Raw genomic sequence first — 26,274 nt, 5'->3', positions numbered from 1 at the left:
GTAGTTATGATGCCAGTCTGTGTTGGTGGAGCTAGGGCTGTAACTCAAAGTTGAAAACTGTGACCCTGCAGCTGAAGCTGCTTCCAGTGATAGAGGAAAGACAAGCCAATAACTGCTTTGGCCAGCCTTGAACTAGCTAATTTAGAAAATGATGTTTCCTCTGCCATTAGTTTTCTCTTTATCCTATAGGATTATTCTATTTAAAAAAAAACAAAAACCTACATCATCAAGAGAACTTCCTTGATGTGGTATGGCTATTTCCTTCTGAGCCACTTAATTATTATCCCATTAGTTTATTTTCAGAATGAGGTAGGCCATTTATAAAAAAATCACTTTCTCTGGTTTTGGTAATAAATCAAAGTATACTAAGCTTGGAAGTGTTTGGAGAGTATAGGTGATCTGGAAATATATTTTTAAATGTTTTTGTTGAACATTTAACCACAAAGAGAAGACTATTGAGTATTGTCAGCCATGCATACAATCAAACAAAGAAATAAAACAAGCCATTGAGAGGACAATATGTTTAATGGCTAAGGCATTGGACTTTTACTGGGAAGACCAGGTAGTAATTCTCAGACATGGAAGCTTACTGGCTTTGGGCCAGTCACTAACATTCAGCCAAGACTAACACATATAGTTTTGGGGAAAAATTGAAGGAGAATAAGTGCTGTTTATGTTGCCTTGAGCTCCTGGAGAAAGAAACAAACGTAATGGTTTCTTCAAATCAAGCTTGATTCCTGAATCAAGGAAAGTCCCAGAAGTTTCCCTGAGCCACTGAGATGCCAAAGAGAGTGAGACTCAAGACGAGGTTTGCAAAAAAATAAATTAAAAAAATCAACTTTTTATTCTTTGGCCAAAGTAAAAACTCTGGGTGAATACTATATCCAATACAGACAAAATCCATGTAAGGAATAGCCACACCCTGCAAGAGTGGCTCAGAGTATTATATACATTTTACATCGATAGAAACAAAGTTTATCCAATCAGACAAAGGTTTGTCACCAACGTGATCTTTCTTTGTTCAGGCCCCCTGTCTCTGTCCATGTTTTACTATCTTACAGAGTATCCCTTGTCCTTGTCCTAGGCAGCCCCCCTTTATCTATGGAGCAGGATGTTCCTGGGAACGGTCTCCAAGGATGTGCCTAGCTCTGAAACAAATGACAGAAGCAAGAAACCAGATAGAAAAGGATACAATTCTCTTACAGAATGAATTCCTAACAAACGATTCCTAACCATAGCAAAATAGTACAAGCAACTTCTTTAACAGAAGCAAAGAGCAAAGGTTAGATTGATTCGTGTCAATATGTCCTTTCAATTTCATAGACACTCTGTGTGGGGTGTAATAGGATTTTCTTGAAGGATGTCAACACTATGAAAGTTCTTTGTTGTTGCCTTCTTCCAAGATGTTTTTAAACTTCCCAATCTTATGACTATAAGACTGGGGATTTCCTAGTGTTGTCAGTGGTCTCCTATTCAAGGACTAATTGATCTGAGCCTATTTAATTTTTTCAGTCTCAGCCCAGAGCAGCTAAATGCTTCTCTGATGCCTTCTGAGAAATGGAGAAAAGATGGGCTATTAATATAATGTGGCTCCAGATACAGATGCAGACATCAGAAGTTTCAAGAGCTTTTAAAATATAGTGATGAGATAGGCATTAGTAATTCTTTAGACAAATACATGTATTTTGAGTTCACTCTCCTTATTTCCCTCCCCAGTTTTTGGGGGGAGATTCTATATGAATAAAATTGATATAGGGTATGTAAAAAAAGTGATCTGAACAATTCATCTCCCCTCCAGTTTCACAATCTACTGATAAGTACACATCATATAAGGATCACTGAGCAAGTAAGCCAGAATGCTTCAGAAGGATGTTGATAAAAATTCTCAGTCATCCAGGTAAAGTTGAATTTGACTTATTGGGCTTATTTTCTTGTTAGAGACATTTTACTGGTCATCCAAGTAGGTTTCTTAGTCAGAGCAAGTTAGTTAGGCAGAGTCATTGGAATGTACCAACTTCTCCAGCATCAACCTCAGGGATTTCCCCCCCCCCGAAGAAAGAGTTGGTACATTCCAAAGGCTCTTGCTCTGACTGATGAAGCTGCTTGTATGAGCAGTGAAATGTCTCAAACCAATAAGAAAATAAGCTCAGTAGCCATGACTCAACCTTCAGACTTCAAAGAGATATGTATAGGGCTGCTGTGATCTCTCTTTTATTACATAAGAGAATAGCCTGGATGTTAAAGTTTGGAAAAGAAAGCTGGTTCCTGGCTGGATAAGAGGAGACAAAGCAAAAATATGCAACTCTTACATAAATCTTTCATTGTTGCCGATATTGCTTGAGGAATCCCTCCTCTTGAGGAGACAAATTTAAAGTACTTCAGAGATCACATCCCAAAGGGCACAGAGATGATTGAAAAAGGGCCCCTCATGCAGTCAGTAGCATTTGCCTTTGAGGTCAAGGAAGAGGAGTCTGTTGCCATTGGCTGGGCAACTGCAGATGTCTAGGACTGCTCTGTTGCTTTCCAATGTCAGATAGCACCTGGTAAGTTCTGGAATAAAATTAAATTTAGTCCAATCTAACTTAAAGTTTGAAAATCAAGCAGGAGATCTGAAATGTGAAGAAAGCACGATTCAATTATTTGCAAGTTGGCATGCAGGGCAAATTTATTCTATTCAAGAACCAATACAGTTTTTTTGAGGAAAAAGATTTGCACATAGGCAATAATGGCGAAGCTGGTCCTTTGAATTGAACCTTGCTTCAGTTTAAGAAACTGCTTCAAAGAGGTAATTTGATCAAAGCTTTGTCAAATTGAATTGCCCCTTAGAAGCCTTGCAATGCTTAGGACCCTCTTGACAAATTAGAATCCATTCACTGTCTAATTCAACAGGCACCCTTCAGTCTGAGCCCTGTGAAAACCAGAAAGCTGTCCATATAGTTAAGTGTTGATTCTGAAAACTTGAGTAGGGGGCTTTCAACTTTGTTTCTCATTTTGTGGTAATTTGAAGACGGCTGCTACAGTTTGCAATCTGAGAGTGTTTTTATTTATCCATGTATACTGTGATCAACATATGGAAGGTACATGCGTTTGCAACAGAAAGAGACTTAGTAAAATAATTTGTGAAAAAAGTATGCCTTTGGAGGCCTTCTCATACCACCAAATTGTTACTTTCATGGTGCAGAATAGAGGAATGATCATTAGTATCCTACTTTCATCAGTATTCTGTTAGTACTACGGACATAAGGGATTAAAGCTGGACAACCAAAGGGAAAGGTCCTTTATGGATTATCTATGTTAATTACTTACAGTCTAATTTCTAGTAGTAACAGCAACAGTAACAGAGTTGGTAGTAGCTCTCGAAAGTTATGCCCCTTTTGATAGATATAGATAATATAAATTTGTACCTGTTCATGTCTCTTTTACTTGCTTTTGCCACCTATTATCCATTTTGCCAGTTAAATGTTTTTATTCTGCTGATGTTTCATAACAAATATAAAGTTATATTTTTGTTAGCTGTACTGAGGGATTTGTGTGCTTGCTCTCATCTGGATGTAGAGATTGACTGTTAGTGTACCGGGTGCTAACTAAACTGGAAATTATTCACAATAATTTTCTAACTGCTCTAAGTTGGGAAATATGTTTAATACTTCAACTGTTCTCACTGCCTGTGAAGTTCAAGTATTTCCAACCTTCATAGAAACATTGACTAATGTGAGACTACTTTTCCATAATGGCTGGTCCTGCTGGATCTTTCTTACACAGTCCATCATTCAATTAGCAATGGAGTTCTGTTTGACTGATGTCTCGACTTCATGGCTGATGAGAGATACATAGATATAGATAGACAGATAGACAGATAGATACATAGATGATAGATAGGTAGATAGATAGATAGATAGATGGATAGATAGATAGATAGATAGATAGATAGATAGATAGATAGATCCAATAGGTTATAGAAAAATAACTGCAACTGGGATTGCAACATTATGAAGAATTTTACTTAAAATCTCTTTCCAAATACTTTGATGGATTTTAGTAAGTGATTGGTTTGGCAGTCACAAGCTGATTTTTTTTTTAAAAAAACAATGTTGATAAACACTCCTTTATTGCTATTTTCTTTATTTCTCTTTTTCTCCCCCCATCTCCCCCCAGGAGTATCATTCACAGGTGAAAAAAGAAATCATTCTTTGAAGGACAAAATATGATGCAGAAACAAATTGTCATGTCCTTCATCTGGTTTCTAGGTCAAATGTCTCTTCATATTGTATCAAATGTGATACTTTCCAGTTTGTAATCTGAAAGGAATGGAGAAAGGAAATTACACACTGGTGACCCAATTCATTCTTTTGGGATTCTCAGACCATCCAGAAGAATTACAGGCCATTCTCTTTCTGATGTTTCTTGTGATCTACATTACGACCGTGGCGGGAAATCTTGGGATCATCCTGTTAATCAAGTTTGAATCTCATCTCCATACCCCAATGTATTTCTTCCTCAGCCATCTATCCTTGATTGACATTTGTTATTCTTCATCTATAACACCCAAATTGTTGATGGGTACTGCCTCTGCAGTAAAAAGCATTTGTTTCTTTGCATGTGCAGTTCAGATGTACCTGTTCGTCATGTTTGTTGTTGCTGAATCATTCCTCTTGGCTGCAATGGCATATGACCGCTATGTGGCCATTTGTAATCCTTTATTGTATAGTGTGATTATGTCCAGAAACGTTTGCATCTTTCTAGTGCTTAGTTGTTATCTGTGGGGCATTATTTGTGCTCTAGTTCATACGATCTCTGCTTTTCAGCTACCATTCTGTGGAAATATCATTAACCACTTCTTTTGTGATGTTGTGCCAGTGTTAACTCTGTCTTGTTCAGACACCCAGCTAAATAAGATGCTGCTTTTCATTTTTGCCACCTTTGTGGAGAGTAGTACCATCATCATTATTCTCATGTCCTACATTTTAATTATCGTGTGTGTTTCAAAGATTCACTCCAGCAAGGGAAAATACAAGGCTTTCTCCACTTGTGCCTCTCACTTCACAGCAATCTCAGTCTTCCATGTGACAATTCTCCTAATATACTGCCAGCCTAATGCAATCCATGGAAGGGATTCAAACAGAATTACCTCTGTCTTCTACACGATGGTGATCCCCATGCTGAATCCTCTGATTTATAGTCTGAGGAACAAAGAAGTAAAAGGAGCTTTTCAAAGGCTGGTGAAGAGAAAAGTTTTTTCTCTATCAACCTGCTGAATAGATTTTCTTATGTACTGTCAGGCAACCAGGTGATATATAAAGACAGACCCTATCAACCAAGTGCTCATAAAAACCCGTCCTTTGCATTGACAGGATAAATGCATTTCTCAGAAGGAAACCTAAAGGAAGTTCCAGCATTCCTATATTTGTGGTTGTGTAGCTTTGTAATGTATTTCTTGAAGACTACTGGCAGAGAAAATATTACTTATATACCAGAATAAAAATCAGGATGTTTTCTCTCATAATGGTCTCCTTTATTATAAAACTATGGCTTCATAAGGCTCATGTCCCTAAGAAGGCTTGCGATGGCACATGAGTTCTTCCTGAAAAGAAATCATTGATAAGGCAAGCAGGGGAAATATTTCCTGCATACACTCTGACATCTATTTGTTAATAAGTATTGAAGAGCTCCTTCTGAGTAACAATAGGAGGCAAATCAAACACCCTTCATAATAAGTGGGGTTTGTCCCTGCTTATTCTGCCTCCTCCTCTTTTCTACCTCCACATGTCCACTCCTTAATTCTAATCTGCAAACAGGATGGATTTGAATAGGAACCAATTTTAGCTGAGTGCCAAGGATCAGCATCTGCTTCTTACTTTCTTAGGGGCATCATCCCTAAGAAGATGTTCTACTGATATCTTGGAGCTGCAGAGGCCAGAAAAATGTCCTCTGTTTTAAAAAGCATTTGAACCCTTTTTTTAAACTGGAGGAGAACAGGGCACTATTTTAACTGTTGAGGCAGCCTGGGGCCCTTACACAAAACTGTGCATGGATTTTGGCCAGTGTGTGCACCAACTCTTAGGAATCCTTTCCTTCCTTTATGGTCATTTGAATTTGTTAAGATTTGGAGTATGCTTAAAATGTTAAAATAACACATTCTGAGTTTGAGAAGCAGGGGGAGGCTATAAAATGTACATTTCTGCAATATAGGCCAATCCAGTAATCTGATATATCCATTCAGTGTTATTATTATTCATATTTCTATGCCACCCACTCTCTGAGGCCTCTGGGCGGCTTACACCAAATACAGTATACTAAATAGCATATTGCCCCCAACAATTTGGGCCCTCATTTTACCCACCTCGGAAGGATGGAAGGCTGAGTCAACCTTGAGCCGGTGAGATTTGATCTGCTGATCTGCTGAACTAGCAATCAGCTGAAGTAGCTGCAGTACTGCACTCTAACCACTGCGCCACCTTGGCTCAATGTTCATGGCCAAAGGGGGTAGGGGAGGAAGCATGACAGAAAATAAGCATGTTTTTCAGCCATGAATGATTGTCCTCTTTTGGTTAACAGGGGTGACATGTAGTATTTAGATGCTACAGTATGCATAATCTGCAGACCTCCCTATAATCTGTACTGGTGAACCAAGCAACCTTTGGTTAACATTTTCAGAAGAACAAAAGGTGTTTTGAGATAATCTGAATGTGTTCCTGAAAAAGATTTTAAGGATAGATTAGTAACAGACAGCCATGGAAGAAGGTGAGGTCAAAATAATCATGATTTGGCCACAACCCTGAAATCAAAACTCTATCCCTTTTTAGATGCATTGCTTACAGAGCTTTGAATGTGTGGTTGCAGCTGCCATCTTGATTTTTTTTTACATATGTCTCCCAAATGATTGTCCCTTATACTATAGTATTCATTGAGTCTAACAATTCTTTTTGAAAAAGTTTATAATGGTTCTTTTGATGTTATAATTATAATATTATATAGCGATATGGCAGCCTGATGTACTTACTCAGTATTATATTAATTGTAATAAGACTTTAATACTATAATTATGCTTTCACACTACCAGAATAGATGGAAGTTTTGGTGAAGATTTGAAGAGTGAAAACTTGAAAATCAGTTGAACTTCTTTATTCTTCTGATTGCCAATGATGTAGGACAGTGATGGCTAACCTTTTTGCCATCGTGTGCCAGGAAGGGGGGGTGGGGGTGCCATGTGTGTGCGTGCCCACACCCATAATTCTATGCACCCCCCCACTCCCGACACGCGATGGCCCAGTAGGCCTGTTTTTCTCTCTCACCTGGCTCCAGAGCTTCTCTATGATTCTGGGGAGGGTGAAAACGTCCTTCCACATCCCCTGGAGGCCCTCCGGAGGCCGGAAACGGCCCATTCCCAACTTGGGAAACAGGCCTTTCTGGCCTCCGGTGGGCCTCTGGGGGTGGGGTGGGGAAGGCCATTTTCACCCTCCCCAGACTCATAGAGAGGCCCTGGAGCCAGTTGAGAAAGGAAAATGGGTCTTCCCCATCCCCCCAGGCCCTCTGGAGGCAGGAAACAGCCTGTTCCCCTACTTCTGGTGGGTCCAGAAGGCCCGAAAATTAGGTGGCTGGCGCGCATGTGCACTGGAGCTAAGCTCGCATGCCCACTGATATGGCTACGCATGCCACCTGTGGCACGTGCGCCATAGGTTCGCCATCACGGATGTAGGAGCTTTGTTCTCTTTGCATCTCATTGATTCAAGGGAGATTTTTCAGTCTGAGAATGACCAGGCTGCTTGTGTTTATATGATATTGCCGACTTTTAATAAATAAGGATTGAATATCAGGGAGTTTGACAAATTTTGGCTCAAAAGATTGATAATATTATCTTCTGCAAGATCAGATCATGGATTTTAATTACATGTCTTTGCTTTTAGTAATCAGCTGATTTGGGATGACAAGCTTTATGATAGACAGGATTTCTAAAGTTTTAGTATTCTCTTAACAATTCTCACATATTATTTTGTGTTTCTGAGACATATGCATGCATGTAAAACCCTTTACTTATATACATAGTTCTATCTTATTCCCCACTTTGATTATATTGTTAGGGGCCAGTTCCCTCAGATACAACATATCCAAAGAATCAATTATTTTGTCCCTGATCTATTTTGGCAGAAGCATATTAAAAAAATTAGCTCTCTGGCTTTAGATACATTAAAGCCACTTATTCTCTGCTGATTGTACAATGCTGATGAAAGAAATATTTTACTCAGATTAATAAATAAGTCTCTTGAAGAGTAGCTGAGCTAACAACACTCTTGGCAACCAATTTACAACCCAGAAATGCTGTTGTTGCATGCATTACCTCTGGATGTAAACAATGGGGAGACTTGTGAACCACTTTTAATCACTAGTTGGGAATTGGGCATTATCCTGGGTATTAGATATCATTAGTATCCTGGGTATTAGTAGGGAGAGTTATGAACTACTTTTAATCCTCTTTTAAAAGTACATACTCAGTAAAGTTATAACCATGGAGTAATAAAGGAAAAGTGTGTGTGTATGTGTGTTGGATAATTTTGTAAAACAGTTCTAAATAGAGTCTTAAATGATCACTGAAAGGTACTCCATGTCCTGAACATAAAAACATACCATTCTCCTCTACTTATTATTTTTGTATTTTAATTACTGCTCAAGAGAATTAAAAAATACATTTAAAAAAAGCTCCTTCCATACTCCATGGCATTTAAAAGAAATGTCAATGAACATTGATATTTCTGGTCTGGTCAAGTCTTGACTATGCCTTCTTTTGATCTGTGACTTTTTTGATCTTTTGATCTGTGACTGACAAGTAATTTCTTCTCTGATAATATTGAACTGCAAACTAGGGCATACAAAACTTTTGCCAAACCAATTCTTGAATACAGCTCATCTGTCTGGAACCCGCACTGCATATTGGCTTAGGCCCAGGATATTTGTCGGGCCATCTGCAACCAGCAACAGCTCCCCATTGCCCAGTGCATTCTCACAGGGAGGGCCTACTGAGGGTGCGGTCGGCTAGACGGTGTTGACTGGCGACCCCTAGAGACAGAGCTCTCTCTGTAGGTGCTCCCACCCTCTGGAACCAACTTCCTCTGGGGCTCCGGTTGGCCCCTGACCTCCGCACCTTCTGCCGCAACTTAAAGACATGGTTGTTCAATCTGGACTGGGGGGGTTAACATGTATTTTAACACATTTTTGTTGGATATTTTATTGTTGTGAGCTGCCATGAGTCCTATGGAGATAGGGCGGCATATAAATAAAATAAAATAAATAAATAAAATAAATATTGGACATTAATACAACCGAACGATTCCAGAGATATTTTACAAGAAGAGTCCTCCACTCCTCTGCTCGCAACAAAATACCTTATGCTTAAAAAATTTAGGCTTAGACAATTTAGAACTTCGCCGTCTTCGATCTGACCTAAGCATAGTATAAAATCATCTGCAAACCCCCCCCCCATTTTTGCCCTAGCAGGTCTCAGGGAAGCCTCCTGGGAGCAAAAATGGACTCTCCCCACCCAACCCTGTTTTTGGCCTAGCAGGCTTCAGGGAAGCCTCCTGGTAGCAAAAACAGATCCTTCCACCCACCCCCATTTTTGGCCTATCAAGCCTGAGGGAAGCCTCCTGGAAGCAAAAATGGACCCCCCACCACCACCCATTTTGGCCTAGCAGGCCTCAGGGAAGCCTCCTGGAAGCAAAAACGGACCCTCTTCATCCCCCGTTTTTGGCCTAGCAGGCCTCAGGGAAGCTTCCTGGGAACAAAAATGGACTTCCCCCAATAGGTAGTAAAAAATGCTTTAAAAAATAATAATAAAAAAAAGTTCTGAGGATCGCATGCCACAGCTGATTGTCACACCTAATTGTCGGAACCTTTTAAAAAACTTTTTAAAGCATTTTTTTACTACCTATTGCCTGAATGGGTAGTAAAAAAATGCTTAAAAAAAGTAAAAGAAAAGGTCAGACGATCAGCTCTACCGTGCCATCGTTAGAACTTTTTTTTTAGTTTTTAAAGCATTTTTACTGCCGGTTCAGTGAACCAGTCACATTTGTTTCTACCGGTTCAGACAAACCGGCCTGAACCAGTAGCATTTCACCCCTAAGTAAATCCCACAATAATGAATTCATCCACCGTGGTACAGTTGCTGCCATCAATATAGTGTGAACTCAGTATTCTGAGTTTTAAGAAGAAATTAGAGTAATTGGATGCCTTTTTTAGGACAAAGAGATTTAAATTGTAAATGTTATTGCATACTGGATTGACAAATGCATGATTAAACATAACACACTAAAAGATGTCATTAACGTGATTTTATAAGTGTGTGTGTGTTTATAGTATTTATATATATGTATAAATATAACTATTGGAAAACATACCTACTACTTCTGCCTCCTATTTTCCCCACCAGAAAAACCCTGTGAAATGTGTTGGGCTAAGAGAGGTCACTCAGCTGGCTTTTATGATGAAGGGAGTCTACAACTCATAATCTCCTGGTTTCCATATCCCCTGAATCAAAGTGGCTTATTAAAAAATGCTATAGTTATTTTAAAATCCTCCCCACTAGTGTTTATGGTTGCCCCAACCAATAAAATGAAATAGAATGAAAATATGCTGTGGTATGTTTCAGGGAACAGCATCTGGTTGACCATATGTGAGCACCAGAGCTAAACAGATTCAGATCTGGTTAGTATTTGGATAGGCTATTATGTGGCATACTATAACTTTAGGTCAGACTGGGAAGCATTCTGGACGATGGCCATCGCAGAACAAGAAAACCAAATGGATGTGACATACAATTACTTCAGTTCAGTCAATAGACAGATTATTTCACATTTCTTTCTATTCCTTGCAGAGAATTTCATTACTGGGTCAATCAGAAGTAAGAAATAATGAAATGGAAGTGCTCCCAGCTATTTCTGGTGTCATTGTTTTATTTCTGACTCTTAAGACTAAAGAAATTATCATCATCTTTTTAAAAGGACAATCCATATAAAAATATGTAATTTGAAACATTTGTAACACATTTTTTAAAAAACAAATCCTTATAAATATATGTTTTGACTTGTTTTTTGTCTTTATTAGTCAATGAACTAAATAGGAAAGATAAATTACTTCCTCTTTCAGACTGAGATTATCCCACAGTATAAGTATGTTATGTGAAGAATGATCAAATTGATATTTTCATCTCAACCTTTTCAAAAGACAGCCTTTAATAATAGAGTAGAGTAGAACTTTGACTATAAAATTGTTTCTCATATTATTAGGGGAATGACTGTTAACGTTTAACTGTTTTCTGACTTTTCTAGTCTTTCTTCCTTCCTTCCTTCCTTCCTTCCTTCCTTCCTTCCTTCCTTCCTTCCTTCCTTCCTTCCTTCCCTATCACAAATCAACAAAAATAAGAAACCAAATGAAGTCCAAGGGTACAAATATTGTAGAAGGTTTGTCAGATGATCCAGGTCTAGAGTCACAGTCATGGGGTTTCAAATGAGAACTTGAGGCACATGCAGTCTGGATAAATGAACAGTTGTTGTCAACACTTGCTTTCATCCAGGCATCAGAAAGCTATAAAATCTTTATAATTGATAATCCTTAGCTATCTAGAGCTTGCATTAGAATTTTATATTTGTTTCTCTAAATAAATTTCACTGAAATTGTTTATGTACATATGTAGGATTATAGTATCATTAATACTGCTGCCAACAAAGAAAACGTGAAAAAATGTGTTTTGTCTTTGGCTCTGTAACTCCCAAACAGGGAAATGGGTGCTTCCTTTCAGAAACAAGGCATTCCTTCCAGAAGGAAGGAATGATGAAATATGGAGCACTGAGCAGTCATTTTGATTACGTTACAACAGAAACTTGGAGAGATGGAGCAACTTTCCCTATGAAGCCAATGCAATCTACAAACATGAAAAGGATAATCAATTTGTTAGGGTTATTGGAATGGGGATTTCATGAAGAGAATTTGTTCTGCTCAGTGACATGACAAAGAACATCCATTGCATGCATAAAAGAAACTCAGCACAAAAATTATGGAAGGATAAGTAAAAAATAACTCTAAAGCAATTGTAGATTCCACAAAGGGTTTTGTAAGTGTGACATAATGCATTCATGGCAAATGAGTAGCATAAATATGTTCTCCTAAATTTTGTGTCAAGTCACCTGGAGGTGATTATTCTTTGAAATGTTTTTTTCATGGCATTTCTAACTTCTTTATTCCTGAAACTATATATGATGGGGTTCAGCATAGGAATGATCACAACATAAAAGACTGATACAATCTTGTCGTGCTCCAAGGAATAGCTGGAGCTGGGGCGCAGGTACATGAAAAGAACAGTCCCATAGAAAGTGCAGACCACAATCAGGTGGGAAGAGCAGGTAGAGAATGCTTTGTAAATACTTTCAAGTGAACGCATTTGGAGGACTGTGACAATAATACAGCAATAGGAGATTACCACTAGGGATGTAGTTGCAACCTCATTAAATCCTACAAAAGCAAAAAGTAGAATCTGAACGAGTTGTATGTCAGAACAATAAAGATGAGTCAGAGGAGGTCCATCACAGAAGAAATGGTTGATGATGTTGGAATGACAGCAGGTTAATCTTAAACGAAATCCCACTTGTACGGATGAATTCAGAAGTCCAGCTATATAGCAGGACATCACTAATGGAATGCAGACAGTTTTAGACATGGTGGTGGTATATTTCAGTGGGTTGCAGATGGCCACGTATCGGTCATATGCCATCACAGCCACAAGGTAGCATTCAGTAGTTGCAAAACAGCAATAAAAGTATTGCTGTAAGAAACATCCAGTGTATGAGATGACTTTCTTCTGTACCAGGAAATTCATCAGCATTTTTGGGGTGACAACGGATGAGTAGCAAAGGTCTAAGAAGGATAAGTTGCTCAGAAGGAAATACATGGGGGTTTGAAGGTGAGAATCATTTTTCACAACCACAATGATTCCAATATTCCCCACAAGAGTGATAATATAAATCAATAAAAATATCGCAAAGAGCACATGTTGTAGGGTTACATGATCTGTGAATCCTAGAAGAATAAACTCTTCCACATCAGTGCAGTTTCCTCCAATCATCTCACTGGTTTAGTTGAGTCTTCACTGAAAGAGAAAATCATGTAAAAATATTTCTCAGAGATGAAGGGAATTTTTTCATGGGGGTCAAACATAAGATTTAGTTCCAGGAAATCCATTTCAGCTCCAAAATATTTTTCATTGAATATATTTCAGTTAAAGGAAACTTAATTATACATCAATTAATATTTATCTTTAAACAGTACGGCAAACTCATATTTGGTCTATTAGTTTTCTCAGTGGAATTCAGTTTTATGAATGTTGATGTTAAGAGAATTAGATCACTATATTTTTTTTAAAAAATTCTTGTTTTCTTTACCCCTTTGAAAATCCATTTTCATTTTTCTAGGAGGAGAATGACAGAGATCATAGCACTAAGAGTAACAGAGTCTTGTCTTTTGTTCCTACCCAAATGAAAAACACTACATTATTGACCAACATCTTCCTCAATTTCTTTTTCCCAATGTTTTTTCTATTGGAGCAGGTTCATCTATTGTGGCTACAAGGGAAGAGTTTATCATGAGGTTTATCACCAGATTAATCAATTCATAAGAAGCTGAATGGGGAAACAAACCTATTAAAAATGATAAGTTCTAATACTCCATGTTTCTGAAGTTCTGAGGAGAATATCAAAACACAGCTATGTGCAAGAGAATACAAAAAAGGACTATATGTGCACAAAATAGTAGTTACATATGCAGATTGGTTGAAGATCGTTGACTCTAGTTCTGCTAAGTATACTGTACTTGGAAAAAAACTCTAAAGAGTGTGAGATAGCAGACTGGAAAAGTGATTGAGGACATGGAAAAGATTCAAAACCAGTTTTGAATCTGCTATACCCTGTATGAAGCAGACAACCCTTTCCGTGTTTTTCCTATGAAATGCAGCAAGTTCTGCTGCAATGGCTGAGCTTAATACTGTAATGGAATTAATGAAGGGAAAGAAACTGAATCTAACACAGATAAGACAGAACTTGTTACTAGCCAGACAAAAAGGCATTCAGGAAACAGTGATTCTATCTGTGCTAAGTTTCTTTGTTTCATTAAGACCAGCATGTCTTTTTCCTGGACCTGTCAGATTCAATCATAATGTAGAAATCCCACTTACATCCCACTTGTACCATTAGAATATACCGCATGAAAGACCGCCCTTGAAATTTGAAACTTCAGGATATACATATTGCAGATCAAATTACTAACTGGGCTGATTATAAGAAGCATATACTCTGATGGCAACTAATTACTAGTTTGTTTCTGATCTGGCATGATTCAAGATGCTGTTTATGCTCTATATGAGGTGGAAATCAGATTCAATATATATCTTTGAAATATCATATTCTACCCTACTGGTTTATCTGAGATCGAAGATCTTTAAACAAGTGTGATTTTGATTCTATTGCTAACAAAAGACAATATATTAAGAACATCAGTTCCAATATTTTAGAGGACACTGACATGTTTTAAACAGTGGTGAGGGTGAGGAGTCCTGAAGGAGCATTTACTAACACTACAACATTTCATTAGAGGTTTACCTTTGTTGTCATATCCCTTTTATTGATTGACTGTTGTATTTGTCTAAATAGACACTGAATGCCACATTGGATGAAGAAATAAATGAGCACTTGCCATGGTATCCTACAAACACTTCAGGAGAAACAAAATGTACTTCTTTTATTCTTTTCAGAATTATCTAAATTGGCTTAGAATGAGGACTCCCATCTGAAGATGTGGCTATGTCTACTAGGAAGTATGGCGTTAATTAGCTGTTTGTTTTTAAACTACTGAGATTCATATTCCTGATAGGCTGTGATGCAAAGTTAACCTTCCTATTTACTTTTGGCCTGAAAGAGGAGTAATTCCCCTGTCCCAGTGCTACACTTTTTAAGAGGAATAGATTTCCTTTAGGAAAAGAATTTTCTAAGAAATGTCTGGGGATTTTCTCTTCTCACACCAGTACCAAAGAGAAACCATTTTTCCACCATCTTCTTTCAGGCATCTGGCATTTCTCTCCAATTTTCTAGAATTTTTCGGCATTTTAGGTACAGAAGAAAGTTACCAAGCTGCTAACACAGTTGCATCTTCTGGCACATGAATATCCTCAATGCCATAAAGAGACATTTTTTTAAAGTCAGAAAATAAACAATAGCACAATATTTTGGTTTGAGAAATCAATTGGTGAGGAGCTTTCATAAGACAGGGGTATAAAGCTTACACGCTGATGCAACAAGACCCTAAATTGAGCAACTAGACTATGCCTAGATAACTTTCGTAAGGTTGGTATTATCCTGTGCCAAGAACACAGAAGCACATAGAGAGGTGGTGCAAATTTCACTGATAACTTTTATGAAGTAAATAAAAAAGGGGATATGAATACAAATGGAGAGGGGGGGAGGGGAGAGAGAGAGATTCTCAAAAGTACAGCCTGCTTGCCTTAAAGGATGCACAGGAGGAACCAAATGAAGTCTAAGGGTACCAATATTGTAGAAGGTTTGTCAGCTGATCCAGGTCTAGAGTCACAATCATGGGATTTCAAATGAGAACTTGAGGCACATGCAGTCTGGATAAATGAACAGTTGTTGTCAACACTTGCTTTCACACAGGCATCAGAAAGCTATAAAATCTTTCTAATTGGTAATCCTTAGCTATCTAGAGCTTGCATTAGAATTTTATATCTGTTTCTCTAAATAAATCTCACTGAAATTGTTTATGTACATATGTAGGATTATAGTATCATTAATACTGCTGCCAACAAAGAAAACTTGAAAAAATGTGTTTTGTCTTTGGCTCTGTAACTCCCAAACAGGGAAATGGGTGCTTCCTTTCAGAAACAAGGCATTCCTTCCAGAAGGAAGGAATGATGAAATATGGAGCACTGAGCAGTCATTTTGATTACGTTACAACAGAAACTTGGAGAGATGGAGCAACTTTCCCTATGAAGTCAATTCCTCCATGCAATCTACAAACACGAAAAGAATAATCAATCTGTTAGGATTATTGGAATGGGGATTTCACGAAGGGAATTTATTCTGCTCAATGACATGATACAGAACATTTATTGCATGTATAAAAGAAATTAAGCAAAAAAGCTTTGAAGAATAGCAAAAAAAATTACTTTAACCTCAAAGATTTTTTTATATATGTAAATGTGATATAATGCATTCATGGCAAGTGAGTAGGATAAATATTTTCTCCTATATTGTGTGTGCAACTCATTGGGAAGTGGCTATTCTTTGAAATGTTTTTTTCATGGCATTTCTGACTTCTTTATTCCTGAAACTATATATGATGGGGTTCAGCATAGGAATGATCACAACATAAAAGACCGATACAATCTTGTCATGCTCCAAGGAATAACTGGAGCTGGGGCGCAGGTACATGAAAAGAAGAGTCCCATAGAAAGTGCAGACCACAATCAGGTGAGAAGAGCAGGTAGAGAATGCTTTGTAAATACTTTCAAGTGAACGCATTTGGAGGACTGTGACAATGATACAGCAATAGGAGATTACCACTAGGGATGTAGTTGCAACCTCATTAAATCCTACAAAAGCAAAGAGTAGAATCTGAACGAGTTGTATGTCAGAACAATAAAGATGAGTCAGAGGAGGTCCATCACAGAAGAAATGGTTGATGATGTTGGAATGACAGCAGGTTAATCTTAAACGAAATCCCACTTGTACGGATGAATTCAGAAATCCAGCTATATAGCAGGACATCACTAGTGGAATGCAGACAGTTTTGGACATGGTGGTGGTATATTTCAGTGGGTTGCAGATGGCCACGTATCGGTCATATGCCATCACAGCCACAAGGTAGCATTCAGTAGTTGCAAAACAGCAATAAAAGTATTGCTGTAAGAAACATCCAGTGTATGAGATGACTTTCTTCTGTACCAGGAAATTCATCAGCATCTTTGGGGTGACAACGGATGAATAGCAAAGATCTAAGAAGGATAAGTTGCTCAGAAGGAAATACATGGGGGTTTGAAGGTGAGAATCATTTTTCACAACCACAATGATTCCAATATTCCCCACAAGAGTGATAATATAAATCAATAAAAATATTGCAAAGAGCACACGTTGTAGGGTTACATGATCTGTGAATCCTAGAAGAATAAACTCTTCCACATCAGTGCAGTTTCCTCCAATCATCTCACCGGTTTAGTTGAGTCTTCACTAAAAGAGAAAATCATGCAAAATTTGAGAACTAATTGAAGGGAACTAATTGAGAATTAATTGAATCGAAAGTTGAAGGGATTTTTTTCATGGGGGTCAAACATAAGATTTAGTTCCAGGAAATCCTATTTCAGCATCAAAATTTTTTGAATTGAATATATTTCAATTTTCTGTTAAAGGAAACTTAATTATACATCAATTAATATTTATCTTTAAACAGTTCGGCAAACTCATTTTTGGCCTATTAGTTTTCTCAGTGGAATTCAGTTTTATGAATGTTGATGTTAAGAGAATTAGATCACTATATTTTTTTTAAAAAAAATCTTGTTTTCTTTTCCCCTTTGAAAATCCATTTTCATTTTTCTATGTTGCGAAGGAGAATGACAGAGATCATAGCACTAACAGTAACAGAGTCTTGTCTTTTGCTCCTACCCAATTGAAAAACACTACACTGGAATAGAATAGAATAGAATAGAATAGAATAGAATAGAATAGAATAGAATAGAATAGAATAGAATAGAATAGAATTGAATTGAATTGAATTGAATTGAATTTTTTATTGGCCAAGTGTGATTGGACACAAAAGGAATTTGTCTTGGTGCATACGCTCTCAGTGTACATAAAAGAAAAGATACGTTCATCAAGAATCATAAGGTACAACACTTAATGATAGTCATACAGTACAAATAAGCAATCCAATCATATTAGGAAACAGTTAATATAAATTGTAAGGATACAGTCATTAGTAGAAGAAGATGGGTGATGGGAATGATGAGAAGATTAATAGTAGTGCAGACTTAGTAACTAGTTTGACAGTGTTGAGGGAATTATTTGTTTAGCAGAGTGATGGCGTCCGTGAAAAAACTGTTCTTGTGTCTAGTTGTTCTGGTGCACAGTGTCCTATAGCACTATATTATTGATCAATGTCTTCCTCAATTTCTTTTTCCCAATGTTTTTTCTATTGGAGCAGGTTCATCTAGTGGCTACAAGGGAAGAGTTTAGCATGAGGCTTATTACCAGATTAATCAATTCATAAGAAGCTGAATGGGGAAACAAACCTATTAAAAAAGTTCTAATACTCCATGTTTCTGAAGTTCTGAGGAGAATATCAAAACACATCTATGTGCAGAGAATATAAAAAAAGGACTATCTGTGCACAAAATAGTAGTTACATAAGTAGATTGGGTGAAGACCGTTGACTCTAGTTCTGTTAAGTATACTTAAAAAAAAATTCTAAACAGTGTGCGATAGCAGAGAGGAAAAGTGATTGAGGGCATGGAAAAGATTCAAAACCAATTTTGAATCTGCTACACCCTGTATGAAGCTGACAACACTTTCAATGTTTTTCATATGAAATCCAAGTTCTGCTGCAATAATTGAGATTAATACTATAATGGACTTAATGAAGGGAAAGAAACTGAATCTAACACAGATAAGACAGAACTTGTTCCTAGCCAGACAAAAAGGAGTTCAGGAAACTGATTCTATCTGTGCTAGACAAAGTAATACTTCTCTTGAAACGTCTCCTTGATTATATGGAAGTCTGAGTTTGGATGCTCAATTTCTGATGGTGCTCAGAAGTTTCTTTGTTTCATTAAGACTAACATGTCTTTTTCCTGGATCTGTCAGATTCAATCATAATGTAGAAATCCCACTTACATCCCACTTGTACCATTAGAATACACCGCATGAAAGACCGCCCTTGAAATTTGAAACTTCAGGATATACATATTGCAGATCAAATTACTAACTGGGCCAATTATAAGAATTGTTTGTTTCTGATCTGGCGTCATTCAAGATGCTGTTTATCCTCTATATGAGGTAGAAATCAGATTCGAGTGTGATTTTTGATTCTATTGCTAACAAAAGACAATATATTAAGAACATCAGCTGCAATATTTTAGAGGACACTGACATGTTTTAAACAGTGGTGAGGGTGAGGAGTCCTGAAGGAATATTGCTAAGAAACCTTTTCTGAAATGTAATCACTGGTTCTCTTATAAATGATCTAGATTCAAAAAATAACACCACCACCTTGAAAAATATTTCATCAAATGTATTGAATACATTTGATTTTACTAACACTATAACATTTCAGTAGAGGTTTACCTTTGTTGTCATATCCCCTTTATTGACTGATTGTTGTATTTGTCTAAATAGATACTGAATGTCACATTGGATGAAGAAATAAATGAGCACTTGCCATGGTATCCTACAAACACTTCAGGAGAAACAAAATGTACTTCTTTTATTCTTTTCAAAATTATCTAAATTGGCTTAGAATGAGGACTCCCATCTGAAGAAGTGGCTATGTCTACCAGAAAGTATGGTGTTAATTAGCTGTTTGTTTTTAAACTACTGGGATTCATATTCCTGATAGGCTGTGATACAAAGTTAACCTTCCTATTTACTCTTGGCCTGAAAGAGGAGTAATTCCCCTGTCCCAGTGCTACACTTTTGAGGTGGAATAGATTTTCTTTAGGAAAAGAATTTTCTAAGAAATGTCTGGGAATTTTCTCTTCTCATACCAGTGCCAAAGAGAAACCATTTTTCCACCATCTTCTTTCAGGCGGCTGGCATTTCTCTCCAATTTTCTAGAATTTTTCAGCATTTTAGGTACAGCAGAAAGTTACCGAGCTGCTAACACAGTTGCATCTTCTGGCACATGTAACATTATTGTTGTTGTTTTGTGCTGCTCTTATTATTGTTGTCAATGTGGTTCATAATAGGATGGTCCTTAAGAAAATATCTCTGGAAAATATTGGATGAAAGAAACACCTGGATTTAGTACAGAAAATCCTGGAGCAGACTGGAGAATTTCTGAACTACTCTTCCTTTAGTTACCATTTAAAATTACATCATTCAAAAAAGTGACATACAACCAGTTCTCATTCTTATGATTGTAGCAATATCCTCAAAGTTAAGTGATCAAAATTCGGGCACTTGGCAACAAGCTCACATTTATGATGGTTGCAGCATTTCAGGGTAATATGTTAATATTATGATTAATCATAATATTAATATGACCTTCTCAGCTGTTCACTGACAAGCAAAGTCAATGGGGGAAGCTGGATTTTATTCTTTCAAATACTTATTCATCTGTCATTCTTTATACATCTGTGGATTTCAAACTATATCTAGAGGGCAACCCTACTTGAATTTAAGTTCTGCTTCAATACTAGTCACGAGAGAGTCCCAAAAGGAGAGGAATTGAATTTTTAATTAAAAAAAAAATTGAAAAGAACCTGTTCAATGTTTTTTAAATGTTTGAAATTTTTAAATTTTAAATGAATTTCTAAAATGTTTTAAAATTTTGGCAATTGCAAGAGGAAAAATATAGCCTTAAAAACATAATCATGCTAAAAGAGACTGACAGTTTTGTGATTTGCAAAATATGTTCCATGTATATATGCATGCCCATAGAAGACCCAAAGGACACATGTACCAAATGTAAAGTAAATTAATTACTTGAAGACAAAAATAAAGATGCAAGTCTATCCACTCTGAGACTCTGTCAACAAAACAAGGACTCCAACACCTGGACAAGGGACATCATCAAGTGTACCAATTGCAGAAAAAACAATAGACAAGATGTGTTTAAGGAAAAAAAAAGTGTAATGGTGATAGGAACCTAGTAAATCCCACAAGAATGAATTCATCCACTGGGTATAGTTGTTGCCATACATCTATTGTGAGTTCAGTATTCTGGGTTTTAAGCAGTGGTGGAATTCATTTTTTTTTTACTACCGATTCTGTGGGCGTGTCTTGGTAGGCGTGGTGTGTCTTGGTGGGCATGGCTTGGTGGACGTGGCAGGGGAAGGATACTGCAAGATCTCCATTCCCACCCCACACCTGGGGGAAGGATATTGCAAAATCTCCATTCCCACCCCACTCTGGGACCAGCCAAAGATGGTATTTGCTGGTTCTCCGAACTATTCAAAATTTCTACTACCGGTTCTCCAGAACCTGTCAGAACCTGCTGGATTTCATCCCTGGTTTTAAGAGGAAATTAGAGTACTTGGGTTGCTTTGTTAATGTAAAGAGATTTAAATTGTAAATGTTTTTGCATACCGGATGTGAAAAATGCACAATTAAACATAAATAAGTAAAAGATGCTATTAATGTGATTGTATGTGTGTGTTTATAGTATTTATATATGTTTATAAATAGTTAAAGTAAACATATCTAATACTTGGCAAACATATCTAATACTTCTGCCTCCTATTTTCTCCACCACTGACTTTTCTAGCCTGCCTTCCTTCCTTCCTTCCTTCCTTCCTTCCTTCCTTCCTTCCTTCCTTCCTTCCTTCCTTCCTTCCTTCTTTTCCTATCACAAATCAAGAAAAAGAAGTTAATTTTTTGTTGAGTACCACTTCTAAGCCAAATGTAAATTGGCTTAACTTCCCAAGAAGATTGATGGAGTGGAATAAGACAAACCCAGAACAGATATAGAAGCAGCCCCAAAGAACAGTAGTCTGAATTTTCTAGGCAAGACACTGGCTTCCAATGGTTAAGCTAGATTTTCTGAAAGACTGATCTACCCAGGATTCTCCTCTTGACCAAAATGTACATTGTGACAATGTTGAGATTGTGTGCTGATTTTCTGGCCTAGATGATCTGAACTCATCCAGGATCTTTTGTTGTTACATGTTATGAAGTAGATAACTTTAATCCCATATTATTTTATCATGCCATAAAGAGACATTTTCTTAAATTTGTTCTGCTCAGTGACATGACAAAGAATATCCATTGCATGCATAACAGAAACTTATCACAAAAATTTTGGAAGATAAGTAAAAAATAACTCTAAAACAATTGTAGATTCCACAAATTTTTTTTGTAAGTGTGTCATAATGCATTCATGGCAAATGAGTAGCATAAATATGTTCTTCTAAATTTTGTGTGCAAGTCACTTGGAGATGATTATTCTTTGAAATGTTTTTTTCATGGCATTTCTAACTTCTCTATTCCTGAAACTATATATGATGGGGTTCAGCATAGGAATGATCACAACATAAAAGACTGATACGATCTTGTCTTGCTCCAAGGAATAGCTGGAGCTGGGGCGCAGGTACATGAAAAGAAGAGTCCCATAGAAAGTGCAGACCACAATCAGGTGGGAAGAGCAGGTAGAGAATGCTTTGTAAATACTTTCAAGTGAACGCATTTGGAGGATTGTAGCAAGGATGCAACAATAGGAAATAACCACTATGGATGTGGTGGCAACCTCATTAAATCCTGCAAAAGCAAAGAGTAGAATCTGAACGAGTTGGATGTCAGAACAATAAAGATGAGTCAGAGGAGGCCCATCACAAAAGAAATGGTTGATGATGTTGGAATGACAGCAGGTTAATCTTAAACGAAATCCCACATGTATAGATGTATTGAGAAATCCAGCTATATAGCACAATACCACTAATGAAATGCAGACAGTTTTTGACATGACAGTGGTATATTTCAGTGGGTTGCAGATGGCCACGTATCGGTCATATGCCATCACAGCCAGAAGGTAGCATTCAGTAGTTGCTAAACCTGCATAAAAATAGAGTTGTAAGATACAGCCAATGTACAAGATGACTTTCCTCTGTACCAGGAAATTTACCAGCATTTTTGGGGTGACAACAGATGAATAGCAAAGGTCTAAGAAGGATAAGTTGCTCAGAAGGAAATACATGGGGGTTTGAAGGTGAGAATCATTTTTCACAGTCAAAATGATTCCAACATTCCCCATAACAGTGATAATATAAATCAATAAAAATATCAGAAAGAGCACATGTTGTAGGGTTACATGATCTGTGAATCCTAGAAGAATAAATTCTTCCACCTCAGTGCAGTTTTCTCCAGTCATCTCATTGGTTTAGTTGATTCTTCACTAAAAGAGAAAATCATGCAAAATTTGAGAACTAATTGAGAATTAATTGAATTGAAAGTTGAAGAGAATTTTTTCATGGGGGTCAAACATAAGATTTAGTTCCAGGAAATCCCATTTCAGCTCCAAAATTTTTTGCATTGAATATATTTCAATTTTCTGTTAAAGGAAACTTAATTATACATCAATTAATATTTATCTTTAAACAGTTCGGCAAACTCATATTTGGCCTATTAGTTTTCTCAGTGGAATTCAGTTTTATGAATGTTGATGTTAAGAGAATTAGATCACTATATTTTTTTTAAAAAAAATCTTGTTTTCTTTTCCCCTTTGAAAATCCATTTTCATTTTTTTATGTTGCGAAAGAGAATGACAGAGATCATAGCACTAACAGTAACAGAGTCTTGTCTTTTTCTCCTACCCAATTGATAAACACTACATTAGAATAGAATAGAATAGAATAGAATAGAATAGAATAGAATAGAATAGAATAGAATAGAATAGAAATTGTTCATGAATATAATTGCGGAGAGGGTCAAAAATATTTTAAATCAGTGGATCCACAAAGATCAGAATGGATTCCTTCCAGGGAGACAGATCAGAGATAATTTGAGAACAATGCTAAACACCATAGAATTCTATGAACAACATCCCGAAAAGCAGCTGGCGCTAATGTTTGTCGACGCCCAAAAGGCGTTTGATAATTTGAATTGGACTTTTATGATTAACCAAATTAACTAAATTGGATTCGGGACAAATTTTAGGAAGATGATCGAGAACATCTACCATAAACAGAGGGCGAACATATTAATGAATGCAGATAAAACCCAGATATTTCAGATTCAAAAAGGAGTGAGGCAGAGATGTCCTCTATCCCCTTTACTCTATATTCTGGCCCTAGTGGTGCTACTTAGAAAGATCAGAGCCAATAAAGAAATTAAAGGATTAAAGATTAGGAAGGAAATATTCAAAACGCAAGCTTTTGCAGATGACGTAGCCCTCATAATAGAAGATCCATTAGAAACTGGTTTAAAACTAATGCAGGAAATACAGAATTATGGAGAAGTGGCGGGCCTTAAACTTAATAGGAAAAAAACTAAAATAATAGTGAAAAATATGACAGATACACAAAAAAAAAAGGAAGTGGAAGATTTATTAGGCCTCCAGGTAGTTAAGAAAATAAAATATTTAGGAATATGGATCACCGCGAGATTCTCATCACTAAAAGAAGACAATTATACCCCATTACTGCAAAAAATATATCAGGACCTAGAAAGATGGAAAAAGCTAAAACTGTCTCTGATCAGTAAAATAACAGCAATCAAAATGAATATCCTACCTAAAATTCTGTATCTATTTCAAAATATTCCGATAACTTTAGATAAAAAATTCTTTCTGGACTTGAACAAACATATTAGAAACTTCTTATGGGAGGGTAAGAAATCGAGGATCTCCTTTAAGATACTGCAAGGAAAAGAAATATGGGAGGATTCGGGCTCCCCGATTGGGAAACATACCAAAAGGCGGCGAAAGTAATTTAGATTAAGGAGTGGGTCACGCTACGAAATAGGAGAATACTGACATTAGAAGGACACGACATACTAGAAGGATGGCATGCTCACCTGTGGGACACAAAGAACAAGAAAAAATCCTACTTTCATAAACATAAAATTAGGGAGACACTTATACACACGTGGGAGGAAATTAGACAGAGGATTTATACTAAAGTACCTAACTGGCTCTCCATTATGGAAGCGTTGGTGGCCCCAAACAGGAGAGATGACTATAAATTGGGCACATATAAAGATATTTTAGATGAAAAGGGGAAGCTCAAACCCTTGGACATATTGAGGGACCATGGTTTCAACCTAGATTGGTGGAACTACTTGCAGATTAACTCAAGATTTCAGAAAGATAGAGACCAATATGGTATAGAATCTAAGCATGGACATTTTGATAAAATTATTTGGGGAGTAGATAAGAAAATGCAAGCAAAAATATATAACTTCTTATTAGATGAGGATAGGGCAGAGATTATAGCAAAAAACCAGCTAAATATCTGGGGAAAAAATTTGGGATACAGATTAAATTTCAATGACTGGGAGGTGACCTGGAATAGGAATTATAAAATGACAAAATCGGCAACATTAAGAGAAAATCACTATAAAATGCTACATAGGTGGTATTTAGCGCCAGCTAGATTAGTAAAAATGTTTCCAAATCTCTCAGCCATGTGTTGGAAATGTGGAAAAGTTGTCGGCACCTTCTAGCATTTATGGTGGACCTGTCCAAAGACAAAAAGATTCTGGTCCAAAATTCGATATTGGCTATGTGAAATAATGGGACAGGAAATTTTCCTTTTGGGTATAATCGGAGACGGCTTTAACAACAACAAAACTCAACTTATAAACCAGATAACAACAGAGACTAGATTAGCCTTCGCGAAATACTAGAAAAATAAAATCATACCACCAGAAGAAATGTTAATAAATAAAATCCTAGAGTGCGCAGAAATGGCAAAATTGACGAGTGAGATAAATAATGAGGAGAAATCTAAACATTACGAAGTATGGGGAAATTGGTATAATTGGTTGAAGAACAAGACAAAAACATGATCTTAGGATATGATTAGTTATGTATTTGAAAGACGAGCTATACTGTATATAATTTTGAACTGCTAAGGATGAAGTATATTTGATGTATGATTTCTTAATATGTATAAACACTGTGCCTCTGAAGGAGGTAGAGATTGTATATCTTTCTTTTATAATGGAAAAATTTAATAAAGTATACTTAAAAAAAAGAATAGAATAGAATAGAATAGAATAGAATAGAATAGAATAGAATAGAATAGAATAGAATAGAATAGAATAGAATAGAATAGAATAGAATTTTTTTTGGCCAAGTGTGATTGGACACACAAGGAATTTGTCTTGGTGCAAAGCTCTCAGTGTACATAAAAGAAAAGATACGTTCATCAAGAATCATAAGCTACAACACTTCATGATAGTCATTGGGTACAAATAAGCAATCAGGAAACAATATCAATATAAATTGTAAGGATACAAGCAACAAAGCCACAGTCATACAGTCATAAGTAGAAGGAGATCGGTGGTGGGAATGATAAGA

The 26,274-nt window shown here is 36.7% G+C and overlaps 4 protein-coding genes across 4 annotated transcripts; 1 reads left to right on the top strand and 3 right to left on the bottom strand.

Moving 5' to 3' along the window:
- Positions 1–4,307: 4,307 nt before the first annotated feature.
- Positions 4,308–5,305, top strand: LOC117667153 (olfactory receptor 5D18-like). Its single transcript, XM_034420369.3, has one exon. It carries the CDS (start codon positions 4,308–4,310, stop codon positions 5,253–5,255), a length of 948 nt encoding a protein of 315 aa, XP_034276260.1. The 3' UTR covers positions 5,256–5,305.
- Positions 5,306–12,169: 6,864 nt separating this feature from the next.
- LOC117657662 (olfactory receptor 5AP2-like) lies at positions 12,170–13,108 on the bottom strand. Its single transcript, XM_034405785.2, has one exon. It carries the CDS (start codon positions 13,106–13,108, stop codon positions 12,170–12,172), a length of 939 nt encoding a protein of 312 aa, XP_034261676.2.
- A 3,205-nt stretch (positions 13,109–16,313) lies between these two features.
- LOC148116542 (olfactory receptor 5AP2-like) lies at positions 16,314–17,252 on the bottom strand. Its single transcript, XM_087891588.1, has one exon. It carries the CDS (start codon positions 17,250–17,252, stop codon positions 16,314–16,316), a length of 939 nt encoding a protein of 312 aa, XP_087747714.1.
- Positions 17,253–22,103: 4,851 nt separating this feature from the next.
- LOC132710755 (olfactory receptor 5AS1-like) lies at positions 22,104–23,124 on the bottom strand. Its single transcript, XM_087891587.1, has one exon. The coding sequence runs from the start codon at positions 23,122–23,124 to the stop codon at positions 22,186–22,188; it is 939 nt and encodes a 312-aa protein (XP_087747713.1). The 3' UTR covers positions 22,104–22,185.
- Between the last annotated feature and the right edge of the window lie 3,150 nt (positions 23,125–26,274).

This window comes from Pantherophis guttatus, chromosome 1 (assembly GCF_059756535.1).
Source record: "Pantherophis guttatus breed Tessera chromosome 1, ASM5975653v1, whole genome shotgun sequence".
NCBI lineage: Eukaryota > Metazoa > Chordata > Lepidosauria > Squamata > Colubridae > Pantherophis > Pantherophis guttatus.
This window is presented reverse-complemented; position numbering and strand designations above follow the sequence as displayed.